General features: G+C 48.2%; 1 protein-coding gene across 1 annotated transcript; it reads left to right on the top strand.

Annotated features, from left to right (window-relative positions):
- The first annotated feature begins 1435 nt into the window (after nt 1-1435).
- LOC120314623 (ADAMTS-like protein 2) lies at nt 1436-22156 on the top strand. The gene is made up of 9 exons (XM_039357899.1): nt 1436-1670; nt 1833-1936; nt 5723-5849; nt 14176-14389; nt 16082-16237; nt 17265-17435; nt 17512-17688; nt 19436-19580; nt 20316-22156. The coding sequence occupies exons 2-9, from the start codon at nt 1882-1884 to the stop codon at nt 20432-20434; spliced, it is 1164 nt and encodes a 387-aa protein (XP_039213833.1). The 5' UTR covers nt 1436-1670; nt 1833-1881; the 3' UTR covers nt 20435-22156.
- Nucleotides 22157-23257: the final 1101 nt, after the last annotated feature.

Genomic DNA, 23257 nt, shown 5'->3' on the forward strand with positions numbered 1-23257 from the left:
CAGGACTTCTCCACACTCCTGGGTCCGTTTTCAAGCAGCAAAGCTGTTCTGCGGGTAGCTGTGATTATCAGTTGTGGAAAAGGTGCAGGACCTCTTGCCTTGGGACAGGGACCTTTGGACTCCAGTCGATGAACCACCCATCAGCCAGTCTGTGTGTGTGTGTGTGTGTGTGGGAATGGACAATCTGGCACACACACACAGCCAGAAAATCTATACCACCCTAAAATGTATTCATTGTGTCACAATTTGTGCTGTCTATTATTATTTTTCTTAAAACAAAGTATGAGAGCAGAGATCTACAAGCATACAGGTAGACGTGCACACTCTTCTTCTGCAGATTGTACATATTTTCTTAATATCCTTCTCTTACTCCTGCAAAGTTTTATACATCTGTGTATATTTATTATGGCTTTGCTAGTCACAAGGAAGGCCTGGATTTCTTCAGGTTGTTCCAGTTTGCTTCCTGTCCTTTTGAAATCTTGGGTGTGGTCAGCACTGGCCTTTCAACCAGAGGTTCACATCCCTTTGGAGCAGAACTTTCAGAAGAGGCAGGACGACAAGGAGCATTTGGTCCATTCCACTAGAAAGTACCAACAAGTTCACCACTGGCTGGAGATACACTTGTGTGAAGTAACAGTGTTGTGCCTGTATCAACACTGTTCAGCACAGTGACTGATAGAGTGCTACAGCATCCCGACCAGAAATTGACTAGCTTCCCCAAAGGAGAAAGAGAGAGGGCCATACCACGGGAAAACACCACTGGTGTAAAGGCGCTACAAGCTACCCCTTCCCATATCTAATGTATAAACCAGTGAAGTGAGAGGGCCTTAAAGAAAGGGAAGAGGAAGGAGGTGCACCCTGAAGGCACCAGGGCTGTCTTTTGATGCATGCCTCTGCCTCCTCCTCCCCCTCCCCCCTCCTCCTCCTTCATAGCTAGGGATCAGGGCTAGTTGACTGAAGGCCAGCTATCTCTCCTGGAGCCTTTAAGCAGAACTTCCCATGACGGGCAAATCATTTCATGACATGAAGCCACTTGGTGTAATGACCGATTTTTATTCAGGGACTGGACAGAATTGAATTTACTTCCTAAGATGAGCACTTTTCTCAGCTAAAGTTCTTTCTCAGAAATGGTTGAATGGTTAAAACAGACCATCCTCCAGCTCTCAGCAATATACTTTATGGGCATAGAGAGGGACTCCTCCCTCTGCTCTATTCAGAACTTCAGAAGTTGTGGGTGCTCTACCCCTGGAGGTTTTCAAGAAGAGACTGGACAGCCACTTACCTGAAATGATATAAGATCTCCTGCTTGTGCATGGGGTTGGTATAGAAGACCTCCAGGGTCCCTTTCAACTCTGTTATTCTGTTATTTCTAATGATATTATTTCTAATGATAATAGAGCTGGTCTGGACCAAGAGGATTACATGCATCCAACTGGAAGGGAGTGAGCATGTCTTTGGGATAGATCATAAAGGAATCATTATGTGAAGTGGCATCACAGCATGAAATCAACTGTATTTGGCATATAATAGACAAATCAGCTTACAGGGATGTGTTTGTATAAATGGAACTGTTTCTGCTTGTGGGTATTTTTATCCCATTCTCTCTATTTCTAGACAGTGGAAGCTCTGCCAATAACCGGGCTGGGAATTCTGCTTGGGGAACAGGACAGGTAGGTTTTATTACAAACAAACGATCCAAAACCCTATTTTTTAAAGCATAACAATGTGGAAGTATCTTCCCAAATTCAAACTTTGTGACCCAAACCTTTCTCTCTCTGAAATTGGCTGTGCCAGAAAAGCTCTCTGCTTCATTGAGGCATCTTGTTCTTTAGGAACCGGCTGAAGCTCTTCCGGAAGGGCCAGAATGTGAGCCCAGCCGACATGTACCGGTGGAAGCTCTCCTCCCATGAACCTTGCAGTTCCACTTGCACCACAGGTGAGCAGCCCCTGAAGGGCTTGCATGGGGAGCCCTTGGCCAATCTGCTTGGGAAGGGAAGCAGGTCAGGCTAGCCTTTCCCCATGAAGGGGGGGGCTGATTTCATCCTTCGCCTTTAGTTGCGCAGGCTTTCAAGGAGAGCAGGTGCACCATGGCAGATTCCAAGCATGGAAGCAGCCACTTCTGCGTAGAGCTTGCGACAGGACAAAGGCAGGCAAAAGTTCTTGTGGCCCTATTGCCCAAGGCGGTACACATACACAATTGCATTTTTCTATTAAAAGCCAAAGCATCCATTGTATCTATAACATTATATAGGCCAGTGGCCCAGAACATGTCTATATACTGGAAATGGATCCAACACAGCCACTTGATCTGAAATAATTCACTGTATAAGGAACAGTACTTGGGTCATGCTTAGAGGCAATATTTTCTCAAGTTGTAGCAGCTTGAGTGAGTTTTTATCAATTATCTTAAGAGATGTTAGATTTAAGAAATCATTGTCAATTTCAAAAAAGGCAGGCACAACCACACACCTCTGTATGGTAATGATTCACCTGTGAAGGTGGTTAGCAGCTTCAAGTTTCTGTTGTGCAGCTAGCATGGTCACTCAACAGGGAGATACTGATGAAGTGTGCACAGCAGTAACTGCATTTTCTGCATGAGAAAAGCACATCTTCCTTCCCCTGTCCTGACCACTTTCCATAGAGGGACGATCGAGAGCATCCTATCATATTGCATTACTGTCTGGGTTGGAAGCATCACTGCTTCAGACAGGAAGGCGGTGCAGAGAGTGGTGAGTGTCTGAAGTAAAGTCTTCATCCTGATTCATCCAAGCCGGGAATAAATAAGCAACATGGCGGCTGCTTTGGAAAGAAGATTGCAGTTTATTGAAGAGGCAGAAGGATGGTTCTTACAAGAAAGAGCAGAGGAAAGAAGAAAGGCTGAGCACATGGGTAGTAGGTTTTTATACCGCCTCTAGCCTTTTGTTTGGAATAGTTTCCTGTTCCTGTGGCATGAACTTTGAGGCTATTTCTGAGTGTTTTTCTAGGCCTTGATATCTGTGGTTTAATCCTAGTATCATATCCTGCTTCCCTGGTGATGGGGCTAATGACTCCTAGAGTTTGGGTGGGGTATGCAGATTTTCTCTTTGTCTTCTTGAGTTCTTTGGCTCCAACTTTCTGATGGTTTTACATCTGCATTTGTATAGGGCTGTCTCCTGCTTGGGGCAAAGAGATTTGAGGCCAGGATTGGTTTCTGGTTTTAAAAATCCTTTTGAGGAAAAATATATTTTTCTGCCCTTTTAATATTTCCTTCTCTGGGCTAACTTCCCTCATGACGATGGCAGAAAAGATGATTGACAATTCCCTCCCTTCTATCCAGGACATGGCATTATATGGTGATGCTTGAGCAGGGTCTGCAGGATTGTCTGGGATGCTACACATCCTCTTCACGACCTGTTTTCCTGGTTACCTTATCCTGCCTTATCTTATCTTACCTTACCTTACCTTACCTTACCTTATCTTACGTTGTTTTCAGACAGAACTGAGGTCTGTGAATAATTCTACAGATCAGAAATGGTGAATAAATTTGGTTAGAGTACAAACCCAGCCTCAGAATTGTTTTCAATGAAGAATTTCTGTTTCCTGTTCTTAAGAACCTCAAGAACAGCCCACCTGAGCCGGCTAAGACCCAGACTGTTGTCTGGGAACTACCAGATGCCTCAGGAGCAGGAAACAAGCCCCCCTCTTTCTGACTTTCCTTGCAACCACGATTTAAAGACAAACAGCCTTTAACTCAGAAGTCCCATGGAGTCTTTCAGACAAACAGCTTGTGGAAGATGTCCCTTTCTTTAATTCTACCAGCCCCCTTTTAAACCTCCAAGTTAGTGGCCATCATCATAGAATGTGGGTTAGTTAATGCTGGTCTTCTGTTCTATGCCATCCGCAGGCCCAGAGAGGACACAGCTTCTATCTATCTGCATTCGCCATGTCATGCCATAGAAGATTTAAACAACTCAGCTTTTGCCCAGGCTGGAGTCTCAAATACCCTCCCTCCCTCTTCCTCTCTTCCCTATGCTGGAGCTGTCAAGGTTCTGACTAATGAAACACTTCAAAGAACTTCCAGGCATTGTTTATCCTAAAAAGTCTTTAATTGTATAACAGAATGTCGACACAGCATGGAGGAATGCCAAGATCTGAATTTCCCTCCCCTGAGCACATATTTTGCTAGCATATTTCCTTCCCTTAATTTGCTGTTCTAAATCACATTCTCCAATCAGTTTGAAGGGCAAAGGTTCCCTTCCATTTCTGTAGCAGGGCTTCTTATCTAAAGTAATCCCCACAGACATTCTTTCTCCTCCCAGCATCATTTAAATTAACTCTAAAAATACCACACAGCTCTGCATTTTTTGTCAAAGCAAGAACATCCAATGTTTGGCAGTGTTGACAGGAGCAATGTGGACCAAAGCAGGCTGTTTGCTTCTAAGGGGCTTTGATCCTTGGCAGGTTTAATGGATGAGGGAATGGCATCCTCCTCTACCTTTACCTGTGCAGTAGCCTAGCTTAGTGGTTAAGATGCTGGGCTTGTCAGCTGGAAAGCCACAGCCTGGGTTTGAGACCTGAGTGTTGCATAATGGGGTGGATTCATGCGATCCATATAGTGACAGAAATGTCTCTTGGGTAGCAAGAATCAGAGACGAGTACCGTCCCTCTGAGTCAGTCACCACTCCCAGTGGGATAACATAGACAGGCCTCGGAAGACTTGAGAGGGAATGTTGCGAGGGAACACTTTGGCAGGACAAGACTCTGGCAAAGAAGGCTCGCCCCCCCCCCCGGAACCCCAGATAGCATGAATTCTCTTGGCAGATGGGACCCACAGCAAGCCTTCTCTACCAAGCCTGATGTAATTAGGGAGAGGCAGTCCCTCAGAAAACCTGGTCCCAATGCCACGAAGGGCTTTAAAAGTCAAAATCAACACTATAAATTAGACCTGGAAGCAAACTGGCCTAGTGGTGAAGATGCTGGCCTAGTAACTAGGAGTTACTAGGCCTAGGTTCTCCTTAGGACTCATAGAGTATAATCTGGGCTTCAGGAGTTTTGCCCCAGGCTTGAATTCTATGGCACAATCCATGGGTCAGTGAGGGGGGGAGCTCATCTGACTCTCCTCACTGAAAACTTCAGCAAGGTCTCGGTATTCCTCTGGTATTTTGGGTAGCCCCTTTTCTTCTCCCATGGATGCCTTTTCTGTTCTCAATTTTGGTAGGATTCCTTTGGGATTTAAGTCCGTAGGGTCCCCCTTTGGGAAATTGATTTCTGGCATTCTCCAATTTACCCAGGGGTTCCATTTATTTAACCATTCCAACCCTAGGATCACTAGGTATTCACTACAAATGTTATGTCTTTCTCATGGTTCCCCAGGGATAGGTGGACTGGTAAAGTGGCTAGGGTAGCTGGCACCCCCCCTGCGATGGACCCATTTAACTGGCCAGATGAGATTGGTTGTTTCAGCTCCTTACTGGAATGCCCAAGTTCCCCACTAGCATCAGGCTAATGAGGCATGAGTGCAGCCAGAGTCTATTAAGGCTTTCACTTTGACAGCTTCCGAGAGATTCCACCACTGCCTTAATTAGAGGGGCTGAGTGTATTCATGCCAGGTGATAAAAGGAGACAGAAGGTGCCTTGACTTTTATTGATGCTGCAGTTCAGAGAGTGCAGCGATGGATAACATCTGTGCAGGCAAACAGTCGTGGCAGTAAAGGACTGATTGTATTGGTCTTTCTGAATGCAGGAGTGATGTCCACATATGCCATGTGCATCCGCTACGATGGCACGGAGGTGGAGGAGCCTTTCTGTGATGCAGCCACGCGGCCAGAGCCCATCCATGAGTTCTGTGCGGGAAGAGAATGCCAGCCCAGGTTTGTCTTCTCTGCTGCTTGGAGAACCAAAGCCCAGAGGCAGCTGGGTAGCTTATATTCCCAGGAGCACTCTTTCTGCACTTGGAATATTGCCATAGTGCCCATCCCATTCGGTGAACGGAAAGGGGACTGCTGGAATGCCGGCTTCCTGCCTGCCACCCTAGTGAGAATCTAGAGATGGGCCACTGGCAGGAACAGTGAATCAGGGCAGAAGCTCTTTATAGGGACCTCTTGGCAATAGAGGCAGGACTCACGGAGGAGGACACAACCTAGTTGGTGGCTAAGACTGACTTTCCTGCGTGAAGGCAAGAGGCTCTCCCTCTGCAGTCTCAGTGGAGGCTCCGGTGCTGGACAGCCACAGCGCCACCATGAAAAGGAGGGGGGAGGGAGGGAGAGTTATTATAGTCCATGAGTGCAAAGCAAAGGTAATTAGAAAAATAAAATGCCATCCCAACTCCCAAATTATATCCTTTTGTTAGTAATACATTTTACTAATACATTATACACAATTTTATGTAATCCATCTCATGGATGAATGCAACAAATTAAAAAAATAATTAAATTAAATTAAATTAATTAATTTAATTAAATTAAATTAATTAAATGTAAAAATGCCAAGGTTTAAAATTTGCTCCTAGGCTTCAAAGCAGACTTTGGCAAATTACTTTACTGTTAAAATGGGCAAGAGAACTGACATATAGACTTTACTGAAAGGATAATGTATAATAAAGTTAGTAACCTAGCCCAGATGAGCCGCAATTCAACTGTTTGCAAAGGCTAGGAATGAAAATTCTTTGCAAAGAGAATAACTGCCATTCCAATAAAGTTGGAGGCAAAGCATTGAAAGGAGCTAGGGCAGACATGTCAAACAAAAGGCCGGCGGGCTGGATCCAGCCTGGGGAGGGCCCAGATTTGCCCCCCGGGGCTGTCCCAGAAATGGCAAGGGACTGGCCCCCGCTGCCCCAGCCCCAGCCCTGGCCCACCCCAACCCAACTGGGCGCCCTGGCCCATGCACAGAAAACAGTGAGCACTCAGTGGCTGGTGGTGTGCAGCAGCAGCTGCAGCTCATTTGCCTCAGCCTGCCCTGCCCTTCCCAGCTTAACCCCGTCACGCCCAGCTATGCCCCACTTTGCCGGGCTTCTTGTGTGGCTCTGCTTTGCCACACTGTGCCACGCCTTTCCTCACTTGGGCCATGGCGTTCTGTAAGCCTAGCACCCCAGGGCATGCCCAGCCTGTGGGATGAAAGGCGCGGAGATGTGAGTGTGCGGTGGCACAAGCCGAGCATCGGCCAGCTCCCAGTTGCCCTCTCCGCCACGTGGTAGGGCCAGAGAGGGGAACGCAACAGTCATGCAGAGCCGCAGCCTCGAACTGCCTGCAGCTAGCAACGTGAAACTCTGTGGTGGCTGGAGAGAAAGGGTGAGAAGAAGGAGAAAGCAGGAAGGGGGTATGTGTGTATGTATGTATGTATGTGTATGAGAGACAGACAGACAGATAGACAGGGAGCCAGGAGGGGAAGAGGAGGAGGAAACTGAGGTGTTACAAAAAGGAAGAGCTTCCCCCGTTATTCCACCCCTTTTCTCTTTTTTTAAACCTCCTCCCGCTCCATTCAGGTGCAGTTGGAGGAAAAGGACAAGAAAGCAGGAAGGGTTTCTGTGTGTGTGTGTTTCTGTTTAAACCTTTAATAAAGAGTTGTTTGTTCACCTGCTGCCTCGTCGATGCCTCAGAGAACACCAAACATAACAGTGGTGACGAAGGTGGGATGTGCTGCCAAACTTGAAGAGCTGAATCACTAAGGGGGAAGCCAAGTGACGATGCCTTGGTTGGGACCACGTTCCCCCCCATTCCTGCCAGTACGAAAACGCTGGAGGAAGAGCGCTCCCAAGGAATCGTCCCTGGGAGATTAGAAGAAGCTTTGGCAGCACAAGGCATCGCGAGGCCGAAAACAATGAAAGCAACTCACCACGGCCAAACTCGGAAAACTCTCAGAATTCGACATCGCACATCCAGAGAGGTGGAGCTCATACATTGCGAGAGTTGAGAATTACTTTAGAGTCAACCAGGTTCGTGAGGACAGCTTGAAGGCCACAGCACTGCTGTGCATTTGTGGCCAGGCGATGTTCGAGATCATCAAAAATGTAATAGCTCCGGCGCTGCTTGAATCTGTTACTTATTCCAAACTTAAGAGAATGCTTAAAGAACACTTTGAGCCGAAGCTAGCAGTCATTGCCTGGAGGCACACCTTCAAAAGAAGAGACCAACGACCGGGTGAATCAGCTGCTGAATTCATTGCTGCCCTTCGTCAAGCGGCCCAACCCTGCGAGTTCCAAGATCTTGAAGAGAGGCTGCGAGACCGCTTAGTGTGCAGGTTAAGAAGCAGGGATCTCCAACAGAAATTGTTCACCAAAGAGACTATTTCATTTCAAGATGTCCTAAGAGAAATCACAGCCAAAGAAGCCTCCGGGGGAGCTGTCAAGGCCTTACGGATCTCCAGGAACGTTCCCTGCGCAGAGGCGGTCCACCAGAAGGGCGCTGAGAGGGTTGAAGACTCTGAATTGGATCGAGAGATCGATCAGTTATAGTGGCCACCAGAAAGGCCACAACGCCCAGTTGACTAGGCAGTTCCCTTCTCTCGATGTGCGGGGTGTGGAGGCCAACACAAGTACACGGACTGCAGTTTCTGTACAGCAACGTGTCAGGTGTGTGGCAAGCAAGGCTACATCGCCGCAGTCTGTCAGGTCGTCAGAGAGAGAGTCCACCAGAAGAGTTTCCCCAGAAAGATACCGGGGCCCCAGGGCAACACAGGGTGGGCTATTGCACCACTAGGAGGAGCGTACTTAGAACAGGTGCCCATCACCCTCTTAAGGAAAAACTGTGGCTCAAAGTCAAGCTGCAAGGAGTTCCATGCAACATGGAACTAGATACGGGGTCCGCATTATCCATAATTTTCCAGGGGACTTTCAAACACATTTGCAGTTGCAGCAGCAAAAGAGTTCAAAGCTCAAGCCTTTGAACCTCGTATTAACCGATTTCCAAAACTCCTGAGTAACAGTCAAGGGGGAAGCTACACTCAGGGTGCACTTCAAGGGATTTGAGGCCCCCCTGGAAGTCGTAGTAGTTGAGGGCAACCGCACAAGCCTCAGGGGCTTGATTGGTTTGATGCATTGGGAATCAATGTAACTGGAATAAACAGCACACAAGCAGTGGACTTAGTGGCAGTTTGCCAAGAGTTTACTGATGTTTTTAGCCCTCACTTAAGGAAATATAAGGGTCCTCCCATAGCTGTTCGGCTTGATCCTGCCATAACTCCAATATGGATCAAGCCACATAGAATGCCCTTCACCCTAAAGCAGAAGATCGATGCAGAGCTGGACAAGCTGGTGCAGCAAGGCATCTTGCAGCCAGTTGATAGCAGTCAATGGGAAACCCCCATAGTTACGCCACTTAAGGCCAATGGAGCGGTGCAAATATGTGCAAATTACAAGTGCACTATCAATAGAGCACTCCAACAACACACATATCTGGTGCCTGTAGTCAGCCACATTTTGGCATCACTATAGGGAGGTCACATCTTTGCCAAGTTAGATTTGGCTCAAGCCTATCAGCAATTGCCAGTGGATGATGCCATGGCAGAAGCTCAAACCATAGTTACAGACGAGCTTTCAAGGTTAAGCACCTATAATTGGGGGTCAGTGTTGTCCCAGGCCTCTTCCAGGGAGTGATAGAGCGCACACTTAAGGGTATTCCAGGCATATGCCCATATTTCAATGATGTCCTCATAGCTGGGGAATCAGTCAAAAAATTGACAGAACGGCTCAAGGCCGTCCATCAGCGCTTCCGCGAAGTGGGGCTGAAGCTGAAGCAGGAGAAATGTAAGATTGGGGTAGCTTCAACTGAGTTCCTCGGGTTCCCAAGGCATTCATCCTGCTGAATCCAAGCTCAAAGCAATTCAGCAGGCCCCAGTCCAAAATCAAAGGGGGAGCTCCAAGCGTTTCTTGGACTGCTCAATTTTTATCATGCCTTCCTACCTCACAAGGTCGCAGTGGCAGAGCCGTTACACCGGCTCTTGGACAAACATGCACAGTGGAAGTGGACCAGCATCCACGATAGGAGCTTCTCAGCAGTCAAATCACTGCTGTCTTCAAATTCAGTTTTGATGCATTTTAACAAAAAGCTGCCTATCTGCATTGCTTGTGATGCATCTCCATATGGGGTTGGGGCTGTGTTGAGTCATTTAATGGCTGACGGAAGGCAAATTCCAATAGCCTAGTACTCGAGGACCTTGTCCTCTGCAGAACGTAATTATGCTAAAATAGATAAAGATCCCTTTTTGGCAGGGATCAAAAAGTTTCATGACTATGTATACAGTAGGCCCTTCATGGTCTTCACAGACCATAAGCCACTCCCGAGGTTGTTCACAACGAACAAGCAAACACCCCAGATCACATCCCCTAGGATGTTGAGATGGTCAATTTTCCTGTCAGCGTATGATTATAGTTTGATTCATAAACCAGGTAGAGAAATGGGCCACGCAGACGGCCTTAGCAGACTGCCCCTGCCGCAGTTAGAGCCCAACCCTGCTCCAGCCATGCGCATCCTAGCTGTTCGGGACCTGCCTGTGTCTCCCCTTAACGCAGGGGACGTGGCTGCAGAGACAGCTTCAGACACGACGCTGAGCTATATGCTGAACTGGGTACTCACAGGATGGCCGGAAAATAGTCCTGGTCCTAATTTTCAGAGTTTCAGCAGGAGGAAGGACAAGTTGTCAGCCCACAGGGGCACATCTTGTGGGGTAGTCAGGTGGTAGTCCCGAACTCACTGACTAGAATCTTGGAGTCTCTGCATGAGGGACATCTGGGAATAGTCTGGATGAAGGCACTCGCGCGAAACTACCTTTGATGGCCTGGGCTGGACAAAGATACTGAGGCTCGGGTACACAGCTGCCATATTTGCCAGCAATCTAGGCCAGAGATGCCCCATGCCCCTGTCCACCAATGGGAAACCACACACGCCCCCTGGTTCAGGATCCACATCAATTATGCAGGGCCTTTCTAGGGACACCTCTTCCTCATTGTGGTGGACAGTCACTCCAAGTGGTTAGAGGTCGCACCTCTCCCCACCATGACTGCTGCCAGGACCATACAAGAACTGTGCAGGATTTTTGCCACACATGGATTACCCGGTGTGATAGTTTCTGACAATGGGGCCAAGTTTACTGCTTCAGAATTTCAATCCTTTTTAAAGGCAAATATGATCAGACAAGCCACATCAGCCCCTTTTCACCCGGCTTCAAACGGCCAAGTGAAGCGCATGGTTCGAACAATGAAGGAATCCTTAAAGCAGATAGTCTCAGGTAACTGGCAACACAGACTGGCAGATTTTCTACTCTGCCAACGTACAACCCCATGCACTTCTATGGGCAGAAGCCCAGAAGAATTAAGATTGGGCCGGCGTTTGATCACAAAGCTGGATCGCCTACATCCAGATAGAGTTGCCTCACAAGCAACACAGCCAAAGGCACCACGGTACTTGCAAGTTGGCAACCTGGTCTGGGCAAGGGGCACTGTGGGTGGTAGCTGTGGTTTGCAAGGTGACTGGACCACTTTCTTACGGTGGTCCTGGAAGATGGTCGTGTGCACATTGACCAACTGCGGCAAAGGTTAGCAAACCAGCCAATAACTCATGACTCTAGTGACAGTCAAACTCAGGAGCAGCACGATGGCAGTAGTGCATCAGACTAGTGACGGTGGAGCTCTCCGACTAAGGGACGAGACTCAAGCGTCTGGTGAGTCAGTCCCAACCACTGATACCACAACCAATGGACAATGCCAGCTGACTGCTCCATTTTCAGGATTGGTGAACTCTGTTCCACCTGTGGACACTGGCTTGGGCCTACCAGGACAGCCCAGCCACAGAGACTTGAGTCTACCTGTGATAGATGGGTCCCATACCCTGGTCTTCCAAGCCTGGCAGGTGAGCTGACAGACCAGGCGACTCCAACAGTTTCGAGGCGTTCAGAATGGGCAAAAAGGCCACCAACGTATTTAAGAGACCATGTTCAACATATGACCTTATGAACTATCTAGGGGAAAGTATTGAGGTGAATTACTTGGAATTGTTGAAAAAACGGTCATAAGACTCTCTCAGTTAAGAGCCAGACTTGCTGTCTACATGCTAATTATCTTGTGTTAAAGCAGGAACTAATACTTGAATCCTATTGGCTGCCATCTAGTGGTTGAGTGTATAAATAGGGGTGAAGCTGCAGTTATTCAGGCTTCTGTTTAAACCAGTGGTTCTCAACCTGTGGGTCGGGACCCCATTTGGGGTCGAATGACCATTTCACGGGGATCGCCAAACAACGCAGTCAGCCATTTTTTCCCCCCTTTCCTTAGCTGTGCTACTCCCTTTTATTCTATTGGCTTTTGAAAGCCAATAGAATAGACTCTCTTGAATAGAGTCTAATTCTATTGGCTTTCAAAAGCCAATAAGAATTGTCCAGGCTGTCTCTGCCCTGCTGAGCCCGCCAAAAGTCCCATTCTGCAAACGGTGCTGCACCAGTTGAGTAGTCCTCAACTTACGACTGGTTGGGGGTCGCGGCATTAAAAAGGTTGAGAACCACTGGTTTAAACCTTTAATAAAGAGATGTTTGTTTACTTGTTGCCTCGTTGATGCCTCACAGAACACCAGACATAACAGTAACTATTAACCATCTTTATAACAGTAATCTATCTTTCACGCAGAAAGTCCAAAGTGGTTTCCAAGTAACCATAAAACTATTTACATTCTTGGTCCCTCATTAGTGCAGTCAACTTCGCCATCTCCACCAGTTCCATCATCTTTTCAATCCATTCCTCCATTATGGGGATTAAGGCTTCTTTCCATTTCTGCACATATAGAATTCTTGCAGCTGCCAATATGTATAGCAACAAAGTTCCTTTTTTATCTAATAGTATTGGAATAAAAGTTTCCATTGTAAATCTATTTTTAAAATCTTCTGAATTAAAACATGAATCTGTTTCCAATATTTCTTTGCCTTATCACATATCCACTACACTTCCATTTCCAAGGAACATTTGAAACAACCTTATGCTTCTTTGGTAACTTATCTGGCATTAAATACCAGTCATACATCATTTTATGAAAATTCTATTTAAGGTAATAATTCAGTGTGAATTTCAGTCCTTTAGTTCATATATTTTCCCATTGCTCTAACATCATATTATAACCAAATTTTCTTGCCTATTGAATCATATAATGTTTAACATATTTGCTTTTTAGGTTTAATTATAGAATCTCCATAGATATTTAACTATAATAGCATTTTTTAAACTTTAGCTATAAGATATTCATTTCAATTCATTTTTAGTATCTTCAAAAGCACAATTTGTCTATCCAAAATAAACCTTTCTTTCAATTGTGGACAGGTAAACTAATGACTGTATGACCTTTTACTTCCAAGTCTTCTTTTGTGACTCACTGGAATCTCCTTTCTAAAAAAAGGCTTCTTGGGCAACACCCCCCCCCCCCCAAAAAAACCCTTTGCATTTAGTCCAAACTCTATAAATTTGCACAATCTTACAAAATGATTCTTGAAATCTGCCTGTATTTTAGCTTTCTCATACCATAGGCCAGTGTTTCCCAAACTTGACAATTTTAAGGCATGTGGACTTCAACTCCCAGAATTCAACAGCCAGCAATGCTGGCTGTGGAATTCTGGGAGTTGAAGTCCACATGCCTTAAAATTGTCAAGTTTGGGAAACACTGCCATAGACTACGGTATAGTGCTATCCAAATCCAGTAACCTCTTAGTCTTCGGGGTCACCCATTCCAGAGGAGCCAGGCTCCTTGGAGCAGGTTGCCAGTTTAAAGCAGGAAGCTGTCTTGTCTGGGTCTGCCACTGAAAGAGACCCTGTCCCAAATAAAATACGACATTGGGGACCCAATGAGAGACCACAGAGGTAGCCCTCAGAAACCTCTACTGGGTTGCCTCTGAGAGGATGGAGAGTGAGTCTGGGCATGGAGTCTGGTCAAAAGGCAGCTTTGGCAACTGATACCAAATCTCTACACTTTGCAACAGAAGCAGGCAAATCTGAATACTGCCAACATTCTCTGAAGCTGGAGGTCCTGGATATTTTTTAAAAACACCTTTTGATTGAAATGTCATTTTGAGCCAACCTCACTTAAAGGGGCCAAGGTGCTGCCGTCCCTTTTGGGAGATGAAGAATAGCAAAACCAAACCTGATCACAGTCCTGGTCATCCCTGGAGGGCCTGGCCTAGCTGTCCTCCCCCACTGTTCCTCATCCTGAAACACCACCTTGCTTTGGACAGGTGGGAGACCAGCAGCTGGAGCGAGTGTTCCAGGACCTGTGGAGAAGGTCATCAGTTCCGCATTGTTCGCTGCTGGAAGATGCTCTCACCAGGCCTGGACAGCTCTGTTTACAGCAACCTGTGCGAATCGGCCGACATCACTCGGCCAGAAGAGCAGAAAGTCTGCAAGAACCCAACCTGCGGGCCACAGTGGGAAATGTCTGAGTGGTCTGAGGTAAATTCTGGCTGAGGGGTCTCTGGGCTTTGATCCCAGCAAGCTCTGTGGATTGCCTAGCTGCAGGGGCAAGCTTTGTGGGAGAGTTGGCAGGAGCAGGGGCCAATGTCTGGGAGCCTTTTCCAGCAGCTGTTCCCACAAGTGGTTCCGAATTCAGGTGGCCAAGCAACCTTTTGCTCAGGTGTGCTGGCCATGGCTCACAGGATGCCTCCTGAGTTGAGTTCCTAAAACAGTGGTGGCGAACCTATGGCACGCGTGCCAGAGGTGGCACTCAGAGCCCTCTCTGGGGGAACACGTGCTGTTGCCCCAGCCTCATCTCCCCCCGTGACTCCTTCCTCACCAGCAGCCCCCCTGGAGGAGTCACCCCTGGAGGCAGTGAGTGACCCTGCGGGCAGGTAGAGCGAGGGACGGGGGGGGGCGGAGCAGGGGCGGGGCCAGTTTTTGGGCACTCGGTCTCTAAAAGGTTCGCCATCACTGTCCTAAAAAGTTCTAGATTTACTCCAGGCAGGGCTAACACTAACCAGCAGATCCCTCTGGCTTTTGCCTTCTCTCTTGTCCTTTGTGGAAGGCCCTTCCCCCTCTGAGGAACAGAGGCTATTTACCATGATTCCCAAAAATAAAGCCTAGTCTGATTTTTTGGTGTGCTCCTAATATAAGCCCTACCCCCAAAATAAGCCCAGCATGGGGGCATGTCCAGCACAGGAGGTGGAAAGTTCGTGGGGGCCGATGGTATCCGGCAAGTGCCGCAGCCTGCGTAGCCCAGGTAAGTCCTAGCACAGAGGCAGAGGCAGGGCGGAGGCAGGTGATCCAGATCCGCTGCGCAGCCGCCTGGCTCACAGAAGGCTCATGGGAGGCTCACTCAGCAGCACTGGCAGCAGACAGGGGCAGAGGCATGGGGGGAGGCAAGCTATCCGGACACGCTGTGTGGCTGCCTGGCTCGTGGAAGACTTACACAGTGGCACTGGCAGCAGGCAGAGGCAGAACCACAGAGAGGAGGCAAGTGATCCTGATGCACCACCCACTCCATCCCACTGTCTCTCAACTTGCCCTTGGCTGCCTTTGCTTGCTGCTGATGCTGCCGTGTGAGCCTCTCGCGAGCCAGGTGGCTGCACAGCACGTCCGGATCACTTGCCTTCCCCCCTGCCTCTGCCTCCACGCTCAGACTTACCTGTGCTGTGCCAAGGGGCCGGCAGACTGGGGCTGCTGCTGGACACCATTGACCCCCAAGCGCTCGCCACCTCTTTGCTTAGATTTCATTCCAAATCATTTCCTCAGTTTTATGTTCACTTCCCTTTCTGCTGCTGGAGACTTGTTAAAACCTCTTCACTCACTTCCTAAACATGTCAAATGTCTCTCCCAGGCAATAGCACCCATTCCCACTGGAATTAACTCCTGGCACCCCTGCTATTGCCAATGGCCACCCAGGAGCCAAGAAGCAATAGGCAGATGAAAAACCAGAAAGGATTTATTGAATAAGTATTCAGAGGGTTCCCAGAAAAAGGTCTGATTCCTGTCCTTCAGCTTGCAAAGAACCCCAAAGCGAAAGGCCCCCTTGGAGGTGAACTGGGCCTTCAGGTCGATCCTGGGATTCAGCTTCTGGGGGAGTTGCTTTTTTACGCTTCTTCTTAGGGGCAGAGGTCAAGCCTCTCCGGCCTGCCATATACCTGACTCTCCCTACCCTTCCCCCTCCAGTGCACAGCCAAGTGTGGTGAGAGGAGTATGGTGAGCCGAGACATCCGCTGTTCTGAAGAAGAGAGGCTGTGTGACACCAGAACCAAGCCAGTGACCGATAAGAACTGCACAGGGCCACCCTGTGACCGGCAATGGACAGTCTCTGACTGGGGACCGGTAAATCTTTTGAGTAGAAAAGGAACTTGCTGACCAGGAGACAGGCCTGGGATATTTGCAGGAGCTGCGAGGGGGAGGCTGGTGTGGGTCACAACATGTGGAACGGGCCTGCCTTCTGGATCAGAGCAGGGGCTGGTTAATTAGCATCCGGTTTGCAGCCCCAAAGTGCTTCCTTCCTTTTTCCACAAAACAAAGTCATTTGAATTTTGGCTTTGGGGCCAGGCAGTCTCCATGCATCAAAATAACTCTGAGGGCCTCAAACATCCTGATCTTCTAGCATTTTTTATAGCATCCCTTTTGAAACATTGGCATTTCTTCCCACAGGAAAGCAGATTCCCAGCAGGCCAGGAGTTTGGCAGTGAAGCCAAGAAGCCAACAAATGGGGGAGGGGGGGCAGCTGTCCTGTGATAAAGCAGATGGTCCTGGATTCCTGCCCCGAGGGGTGCACTGGATAGCCTCAAGTGTCCCTTGCAGCACTAGGATTTTATGATTCAGCCCTGCTACTTCAATGTGCTGCATGCAGCTGCCTGGGTAGCACTTATCTTAGCTCAGGAGTCCCCAACACCTGGGCTACAGAGCAATACTGGTCCATGGCCTGTTGGGAACTGTGCTGTGCAAGCGGCAGGAAAGCGGGTGAAGCTTCGTCTGCACATGCACAGGATTTAGGTTCCATGCGAAAACACACACACACACACACACACACATCCCTCCATGGAAGACAGTTTTTCTTCCAAAACCAGTCCCTGGTGTCCGAAAGGTTGGGGTCTGGTGTCCTATGTATCCAAGTTTCTCTGAATAGCTTTTTTCTTTCATCCCATTTATCTTTTTCATTCTGCGCAGGCACGCAGACACAGAGAAAGCTTGGGGAAACTTACAAAACTGTAAAATCACCTTTTCAGTGGCCAAGAGGGCCTTGAGTTGTTTCTCTTGCTTCTCTGCCAGGGCAGGGCCGGTGGTGGCTGCCCAGCTGGCTGCCCTCACAAGACACGTGCCTAAGTATGCCTCTGCCCTTCTCTCTCCCTTACAGTGCAGTGGGGGCTGCGGGCCAGGCCGAATGATCCGGCAGGTCTACTGCAAGAGCAGCGACGGGCGCGTGGTGCCAGAGTCCCAGTGCAACCCTGAAGCCAAGCCGCTCGCCATTCACCCCTGCGGGGAGAAGAGCTGCCCTGCTGGCTGGCTGGCCCAGGACTGGGAACGGGTAAGAGATCCCTGGAGAGGGTTCTTGGGGCTTTCGGCTGCCCAGGCCAGGTCTGGATCCTTCCTTCTTCCGGCAGTGCAACGCCACCTGTGGCCGAGGGGTGAAGAAGCGGACGGTTCTTTGCCTGGAAATTGTCAGTGGGAAGATCAAAACCCGCCCACCTACCGCATGTGACACCACCAAGAAGGAGGCTGAGGAGGCCACCTGCTTTGAGCGCCCCTGCTTCAAGTGGTACACCACCCCTTGGTCTGAGGTGAGAGCCTGGAGGCTTCTGGTTCTGGTAACACTAGCCTCCTCCTCTAGAGGATTGTGAAAATACCTCCGTGGCACACAGGACCCTAATGTGAGATAAGAATGCCATCAGCAACCAGGAGGTGGTGGCCCTTTGGCCGAAAGAGGATCAACCTGTCCTGGGGTGACTCAATTTGTGGGATACAAAGCCAAAGGAAAGGGTGGCTGCGATTGATCTGCTGTGGCCAAACCAGCCAACTGGATTCTGGTTCTCCCCCCCCCGGATCCCCCTCCCCCAGCGAACCATACTTCTTCAGAATGCCTCTACGGGGTTCTGCTGTCCTGTGCAGGGCAGAGCTAAGTGGGGGGCTTTTTAGTAGCCATGGGAATTTAAGAACCAGGAAAGTTTGCAACTGGCCACCCCAATGCCCCTCATGTTTCAAGACTAATGAACCCCTGGACAGTTCCCTGCCCGGAACCTGATGTCCACTCCCACCCTCAAGGATCTCACATCTCCGGGGTTTCCAAGAAAGCACAGCTGGTTTTATGCCTAATGCTCCAGACTGTGAGAGGCTCACCTTGGCCCAGCGGCTGCAGTGGCTCACTTGGTCACTGGCAGGCGCTCCCGCAGCTCTCGCCAGGCTGCCCAGAGGCAGGGAGGCTTCTTGACAGCAGAGATGCCCCCAGCACATCCCTCTCCCCCGGGTCTCCTCTGCCGCAAATGCTCCTGTGAAAGCAGGGCAGGCCTTGCTGTCAGGGCCCACTTCAAAACCTCATCCTAAGAAAGCAAGACTCGTGACAGCAGTTTCTTCCCAAAGGAACTTTTATTAGGAGAAACTGATAGCAGGCATAATAGGCAGGATCTGGGGGTTTCCCGCTCAGACCAATAGGTTAAAAGAGTCCCAAGCAAACCCCACCCCAACAGTTCATCCAGTCAGTTTGAAGGAGCCAATTCTCAGGTGTTAAGTCCGTTGTGAGAAAGGAGGTGATAACACAGGTCTTTCCCAGGCTCGCAGCATTGTTGTTGGGTCTTCGCACCTTCCCTTCCAAAACGGGAGATAAGCCAGATGGCCAGAGGCATATTCCTTTCTCCCCCCCTCCGCAAGGTAACATCAAGGGAGAGACAGTTCAAAGAGTAAATATGCAGAAGCACCGGGAGAGAGACATTGTAGTGAAACAGAGACAGCCCACAGCGTCTTCCCCCTTCCCCTTCAGGAGCATGGCAGAACCCGTAGTAAGAAAATAGGAAGAAATAGAAGAGAGTCCCCCACCTCAGTAATATGGGTTCTGACATTTGCTATAAATAGGTAGCGCAAAGGGGCAGATGGTCCCTGTTGTCACTCACGACTGTCGCCCCTCCTCCTCACTGCAGCATAGAGGAGGAAGCTGTGGGGTGCTGAGTCAAGAACATTGAGAGCAGCGAGCAAATTTCTTAGATTCCCATAAAATAAATGAAACTCCTGAGAGATGAAATGTGGAGATGCACCTCCCCTCCCCCAGGTGGTTTGGGTGGGGCTAGGGGTGGGATTTTTCTCCTGGGCTCTCTGCATTAGGACACTGCCGATTTGAAACCAGCGCCCATTGACTGCAGCCAAGAACTCAGGAGATGGGATGTTGGCTCAACTGCAGCATATTTTAAACAGCTGCAAAACTACTAGTTTCCTCCTCCTCTTTCCTTGGTCTGCCAGCTTTTCTGAAGGGCTGGAACTCCTTTTGAATAGTTCTGGTTGGCTTAAATGGCTAAAAGAGCTTTTGTTCCCACCTCCCAGTGCACAAAAACCTGTGGAATTGGCCTGAGGATGCGGGACGTCAAGTGTTACCAAGGGGAGGATCTTGTGCGTGGGTGTGACCCACTCCTGAAACCAGTTGCAAAGCAGACCTGTGACCTCCATCCCTGCCCAACCGAACCACCAGGTTAGCTGGGATGCCTGGCAGACAAGGGGGAGGGGGAGAGCTTAAATGCCGTGAGAGAGCCATGCCCGGTGATGTTAGAGCCCCAGTGCTGGGAAGCCCCATGTCTGTCTTTCCTGGTCCTCACGCTGATCTGACTGCACCACAACCTTCCATGAGTCTCTCCTTTCCAGAAGAGGATCCAGAAGTCTGGCTGGCCCCCTCCAGAAGGCCTTCCTGGAAATTTGTGGTGGAGAGGGATTTCTGAGGGGCCAAGTCGCCTGAGGGGGAGGGAGGGCACCCTCCTTTCTCCCTGAGGAGAGAGCAGCTGAAAGGAGGCAGACAGCCAGGAGCAAAAGCAGACTAAAGCTGACCTCAACTGGAGGAAGCGGGGACACCCAGCTCCTCCGTGGAACTTGGAATTCTTTGGGCAACCTCAGTAGGAGGGTTGCTAAGAGCTTTTCTTTTTCAGGAAGAAAATGCACCTTCCCCTCAAGGAATGTTATTTTAGCGGAAATATTTTGTTTGCATCATTTTGTCAGTGTGGGTGCAAATCAAAGGTTCAGGAAAGCCTCCAGTTCTTTGCCCCATCCCACCCTTCAAGCAATGTGGTGGGGTTGATTCTGTGTGGGTGATTAAGGTTGATGCGGCTGCACTTGGGCAGACAGGGTGGAGGCTGGCTCTGGGGCAGGACTGGGGCTCGGCGCGGCTCTCCCTCTTGCCTTGGATGACCTCCCTGATCTTGTGGTCCTCCCACAGATGACAGTTGCCAGGACCAGGTGGGGACCAACTGTGCTCTAGCAATTAAGGTGAACCTCTGTGGCCACTGGTACTACAGCAAGGCCTGCTGTCGATCCTGCCGAGTGCCCCGTTCCTAGGGGGCGTAATGGCGTGGGGGTCCCGTGCCCGAGGAGCAACTGGAGCTCAGCACCATTAGGTATCACCTCGTGGTCCTCGCTTCTCATCTTCCTCCAGCCGCGATGGGTTGGACCACCAACATCGCCTGCAGAATTCTGGATTTTTCTTTTAATTCATTTAGCAAATTCTTGATCTACCTATACATGACTCCCCTCCTGCCAGTGATTTTGTCCTCCCCACTGTTCCTCGCACTTGCCTCCTCTGCTTGCCAGTTCAAATCTTGCCTCCTCTGCTCAGTTCAAAGCTTGCCAGAATGGCTGAGGGAGGGGCAAAACTCTCGCTTTCCTGTTAATGATCACATCGCTCATTGCAGGACTGGGCCTAAATCAGAATGCCCCCCCCCCCACAGCCTTGGCTCTTTCCTTCTGCCTCTCTCCATTAAAAGTCTCATTGTCCCCTCAAGGCAGAGAGATACCCCAAATAAAAGGTATGCTGAACCCTTCTCTCCAGCTGCAGTTAATAATTGCCACAGGTATTACAATGAAGAATATTTGAGGAGGAGACACATCCATTTTACACTTTATTGAAATAAATGAAAATTGGTGGGAATGAAGTCTGCATCAGTTTTAAATACCAAAATGACAATAAAATCATTAAAGGCAGAAAAACCCTATCATTTCAAGCTTAGGCACTGTATGTTTATTCTCACTCAGCAGTAAATATAAATTAACAAAGGACAGGTAATAAAGTCTACTAAATATAACATGTAAGTGCACATCTGGCAGAAGTGTTTTATCTCATAATCAAACTCTTAAATACATAATGCCAGCATATTGTATAGGATAATGAAAACATAACTGCACTTTATAACCCAAAAGGGCCCTGGGCTCTTTTTTAATGTATTTGTTTACAAAATAATAAACTTTATCCCTTTTACTGTTGAATGGTACTTGTAAGTGTCTGTTAAATAAGTTTTCTGATATTTATGGTGACAGCTCAATCCTTGTTAAGTTTTTTCCATTTGTTTTGGCAAATGGGAACTATTCTCTGACTTTATTTGACAGCACAGTATCAGCAGTAGAGTCCTTCAAGTTTTTGGGTTCTATAATCTCCCAGGACTTGAAATGGACACCTAAAATTAGAACCATCATTAAAAAGGCACAACAAAGAATGTTCTTCCTGCATCAGCTCAGATACACATTTACAGAGGAATTATCACTTGTACTTCTATAAGTGTCTGGTTTGGTACAGCAACCAAACAGGACAGGCACAGACTCCAATGGATAGTTAGGACTGCAGAAAAAAACAATTGCAACCAGCTTGCCTCCCATAGAAGACTTGTATATGTCAGAAGAAGGGCTGAGAAAATATTTACAGATTCCTCACATACTGGACAGAAACTGGTTTAACTCCTCCTCTTGGGATGGTGCTATAGGGCATTGCATGCCAAAACAACTAGACACAGTTTTTTTCTTTCATGACATTATTCTGCTGAACATCTAATTCTCAGTACTGTCTAATGTCCATGTAGAAGTATTACTATTCTTATTATTGAAGGAGAACTCATCAAATTTCCAGATGACCCCAAGCTGTCAGGAGTAGCCAAACACCCCAGAGGACAAACTCAGCATGCAAAAAGATGGGCATTTCTCCACATTGAAATGAATTTCAATGTGGAGAAAAGCAAAGTCTTACACTTAGGCAGGAAAAATCAAAGGCACGAATACAGATTGGGCGAGACCTGGCTCAAAAATAGCAACTGTGAGGGGGATCTTGGACTCCTGGTGGATGATCACTTGATTATGAGCCAGCAATGTACAGCAGCAACCAAAAAAGCTAATACAATCCTGGGTTGTATAACAGAGGCATAGAATCAAGATCATGCAAAGTACTAGTACCGCTTTGGAAAGCCCCAGTAAGACCACAACTGGAATACTGCAGCCAATTTTGGTCACCGTATCACAAAAAAGATGTTGAAGTTTTGAAAAAATTCAGAGAATGGCAACTATGCCACAAAGAAGAGGGGGTCAAGTTGTTCACTAGAGCACTAGAGGGAAAGACGAGAAACAATGGCTGGAGACTGATCAAGGAGAGAAGCAACCTGGAATTAAGGAGAAACTTCCTGACAGTCAACCAGTGGAACAGCTGACCACCAGAAATCGTGGGTGCTCCATCATTGGAGATCTTTAAGAAAAGACTAGACAATCACCTGTCCGAGATGGTGTAGGTTCTCCTGCTTGAGCAGGGGGCTGGATTAGATGACCTCCGGGGTCCCTTCCAGCTCTATTTCTATCTTCTTTACCACCCCCTCTTATTGGTATCATTAAGATTATTATTATTCTGTTTTGCATGCACACTGAAAGCTTCTGCACCGGAGACAAATTCCTTGTGTGTATAATCACACTTGGTCAAATAGAGTGTCAGAATCCAATTATATTTCATCTTTAATCATCAAATATAGAAAACCCCAATTCTGCCTTCTCTGGCTTCTGCCATAAGAGGGAGAGAAGGGGGAGAACAAAGGGGCTTTATGGCCCTCACTTCCTTCAGTATACTTCTAAGGAATTGAATGTGTTTATTGCAACCTCAAATAGTTTGAATGTAAATAGCACCAAAGAACCTTACCATAACAAAGGGGGCTATTTACCTTTCATGTAGTTTATCTGAAGTCTCCATCCAGAAGGAATAAAGGGGTGGAATTGTGATGCCTGAAACTATCACTGGAAGGGGGGGTGATTGGGTGGGACTGCTGGGGAACCCCTTAAAACCTTGAATGGGAGAGCTTGGACCCCAAGTCCTGTCTAGCATGCCTGCAACCACTTCTTCTTAATAAAGGATTCCTG

The sequence above is a fragment of the Crotalus tigris genome, unplaced genomic scaffold (genome assembly GCF_016545835.1).
Source record: "Crotalus tigris isolate CLP2741 ecotype Arizona unplaced genomic scaffold, ASM1654583v1 scf7180000018958.179846, whole genome shotgun sequence".
NCBI lineage: Eukaryota > Metazoa > Chordata > Lepidosauria > Squamata > Viperidae > Crotalus > Crotalus tigris.